This window comes from Strongylocentrotus purpuratus, unplaced genomic scaffold, assembly GCF_000002235.5.
Source record: "Strongylocentrotus purpuratus isolate Spur 01 unplaced genomic scaffold, Spur_5.0 spur5_contig_535, whole genome shotgun sequence".
In the NCBI taxonomy this organism is placed as follows: domain Eukaryota; kingdom Metazoa; phylum Echinodermata; class Echinoidea; order Camarodonta; family Strongylocentrotidae; genus Strongylocentrotus; species Strongylocentrotus purpuratus.
In genome coordinates this window covers 104-3,352 of record NW_022145211.1, presented here as the reverse complement: position 1 = coordinate 3,352, position 3,249 = coordinate 104, and the positions used below count along the sequence as shown (strand labels likewise).

At 40.6% G+C, this 3,249-nt stretch overlaps 1 protein-coding gene across 1 annotated transcript; it reads right to left on the bottom strand.

The window, feature by feature from the left end:
* Window positions 1-130: 130 nt before the first annotated feature.
* On the bottom strand, window positions 131-3,047 carry LOC115925157 (AP-4 complex subunit sigma-like; the record flags this gene model as incomplete). The annotated part of the gene is made up of 3 exons (XM_030988518.1): window positions 131-142; window positions 1,045-1,113; window positions 2,870-3,047. Coding segments are annotated over 3 exons (259 nt in total), but the record flags the coding sequence as incomplete, so codon positions are not given.
* Between the last annotated feature and the right edge of the window lie 202 nt (window positions 3,048-3,249).

The window sequence follows — 3,249 nt, the reverse complement described above, 5'->3', positions numbered from 1 at the left end:
ATTCCAATCAATTGAGAATCATATATACATGTACCAAGAATGGAGTCCCACAATTTAATGTCTGTCATGTTTCAGAAAATGAGCCTTCAAAATAATGCATTCAAAGAAACTGAAGTGTTTAAAAGGATACATCCAAGTCGGTCTGTCATGAGAAAGAAAAAGAGGAAAATGAGAAATTACATAAAACATGTCTTGTTCAGGTGATATAAAAAAAAAAAAAAAAATCTAAAAATTCAGATCATATGTCCCTGAAAGACAAAACTCAATATTGAAAGTCTCATCTACTTGTAAGAATCTCAAATATTTTCAAAAGTCACCCTGACTGAATGTTTACACCCGACTTAATAATTTCATTGGTGTCAGATGAATCTGTACATGTTGTAACGGATGACGTCAATTAAAACGTACAAATTTAAAATTTGTGAGAAGAAAAAGTGGAATACGCTGAAGAGCATTAAAAGACAAAGTCTTCAAGCAGCTGACATGATGGGCAATACTTCAATTCCATTCCTTAAAGGGAATGTACATCATTGGCTTTTGCTGTAATTTTCAGAAATTAACTATTTGAGGGTTACTATAATAGATCAAATATTGTCACACTGACATGCTTGAAGTTTTGTGTTCGAAAATGCTGGGAAAAAACCAAGAAACACACAAATGGTGGAGTAGTCTGGTTCCCTGACTCCACTAAAGATAAAAAATGATCAATTTATAGATGCCGAAAAATTGTAAGGTAAGGGAACCAGTCTAGCTGGCCTGCACCCGTTCATGAACATGTAACCAATAGCAAACAAAATTTGGAGTGAAAAAAATTGTGAATTTGGAGCAGCAGTTGAAAAAAAGTTAGGTTTTTCCAGGGCCGACCACCGTTGAAAATTTATACAAAAATACCATTTTCTTGAAAATGACTCCACACCAGGTGCCATAATTTTACAGGGTGCTTTAGACTGTCATTTACCAACATCCTAGTGAGGTATTTTGTTAAAACTTGGTAGTTGTATTTTTCGATGTTTGCAAATGTTGTATAATCCCTTTAAATCTTACCACTTTCGGGAAGTACTTGTCCAAGGTTTCCACAATCAGGTGGATAAACTCCAATATTGCCACTTCATTCTGACAGACGAAAATCAAAAATCCAAAAGAAAAATATACTAAATATCAGTGGTGTCTTTTATCAAGCACCTAGCAAAAGTATCAAGTACATGTAGATTGCATGAGGATACCTTACAGAACGGTTAGATTTGGTGATAAGTAAAGGATTGGTGATAGCACAAGTCCATGTGCAAGCAGGCCCTGCAGGGGCACTGACACCAGAAACCTCCCCTCCACAAAAAGCCTTTCATTAGTTTACCGTCACACTTTTTTTTTAATACACATGGTAAGCACGAGATGTCAATCACCATCTTATAATTACCTCTTCTTTGTCGATTCCGATCAGAAAATAAAGAGACAAGTATCGCCGGTACACAACTTTGAAGTCTTGATAATCTACGAAGGAGCACTGAAAACAAAATATTGAAATTATTCATACAGTTAAATTAGTTTATGTATAATCTTTAAGCCAATAGAAACTGATGAAGCAAAAAAACAGCGAGGGCTGGGCAGTTTCGGCACTACGCAGAGTAACAAGCAGGGCAATTGGGGTGTTACAGTGAAGTTAAGGATTAAGTACAATATGCCCGATATCATTCTTTGTGCAAAATAAATGTATTTGGACAATGGTGAGGTTGCATTGGGGGGTTTGTTTCCACCAGAAAAAAATTCTGAAATGTAGACAGGTTTATTCCTCCCGAAACTCCGCCTCCAAAAATCAATTGTGGGGGGGGGGGGGGGGCTCGGGCTCGGCTTGTACCATACTTTCAATGAGGGCGCTGTTCAAATCCGACAATTTTTAACACTTTATTACAGAATAGTGTGCAAATACCCCCTAACCAAGCTGGCTCTGTCTGCATTTTGTGCACAGGCGGACATTATTAATATTTTTTCGAGGTGTGGCAGGGGGAAGGGGAGATTTAAAGAGCTGTTCCCCTCCCCCCCCCCCCTCCCGGATCCGCGCCTGGTTTTACTGGAAATCAAAGACATTAGACTCTTTTGCAACTCTAACCTAATATTACCAACTCATCAAAATCCACCCCCCCCCCTCCCATTTTGGAAGAGTTTGGCAGATAAGCCATGTGTACCAATTAAAAGTCCAAAAATCCACCAGCACGTGGTGGATTTCAATGGATTTGGTCCTGAAGCATTATGTGAAGCAGAGTGAGTGATGGATTTTGATGGACATGGTCTTCTACTCAGTCAAACTAAGTACATTGTACATGTAGGAAGTTTGTGTAGGGTGCTAAGCTGGGCTCTTGCATAGTGGTCGATAGTTAAGAGAATCCAAGATGGTTCATGGCACAAATGTCAAGAGAGGTACGGTTATGGCACATCCAAAATGTCTTGTCTAGAGCTGCTGTGTGCTGTCTAGTGAAGTCTGTCACAAGCTAATTAATATGGCCTCTCAGGCCAGTGTTTATCTCCGGTTTGAGTGGCATGAAACGACTGAGAATATTTTTCCCCCGGATGGGAAGCAAGTCCATCGCAGGTTACTCCAATTTATCCCGGTACCCATTCATACTCTCGGGTGGAGAGAGGTAAGTGGGGGTAATGTGGCTTGCCCAAGGACACAACATATGGCCAGCAGCTGGATTGGAACCACTGACCCTCTGATCATGAGTCATGATCCCAAACCACCAGGACACTCCGCTGTCTAGGTCTTCCACAACAAAATCTACGTGGGAATGTTGAAAACAGACATGCATGTACATGTAGCTGTCTCTGGAAATCCATTTAGGACCGTAGCCTTACAATTGAAGCAGTCCTTACTGACCCCTTTGGTTCCTCTAAGGAGAACCTTTCTGATCAGATCAGCCTCCAGAGATGACCTTTCCGCTGGCTCTCTCCTCTCATCGTAATACTGGGCCAGGCGAGTCTGGCCCTGCTTGGAGATGATCAGGATGAACTTCAACATGATGGGGAGCGGTCCTGGATCACATCCATGAAGCTCTCTGGAAATGAAAAGAAGAGACAAGAGTTACTGACAGCATCCATGCACAAGTACTCAGATCTGAAAACCATTTGCATGAGGGTCTCTTGACAATACAGTGTAATGTTTACAGATAAAGTGTGACATTGGATGAGATCTTGCAAGTCATAACATATGAGGCCATTTGACATAGTTTTCTCTGTACACTCCATACCACTTGAGGA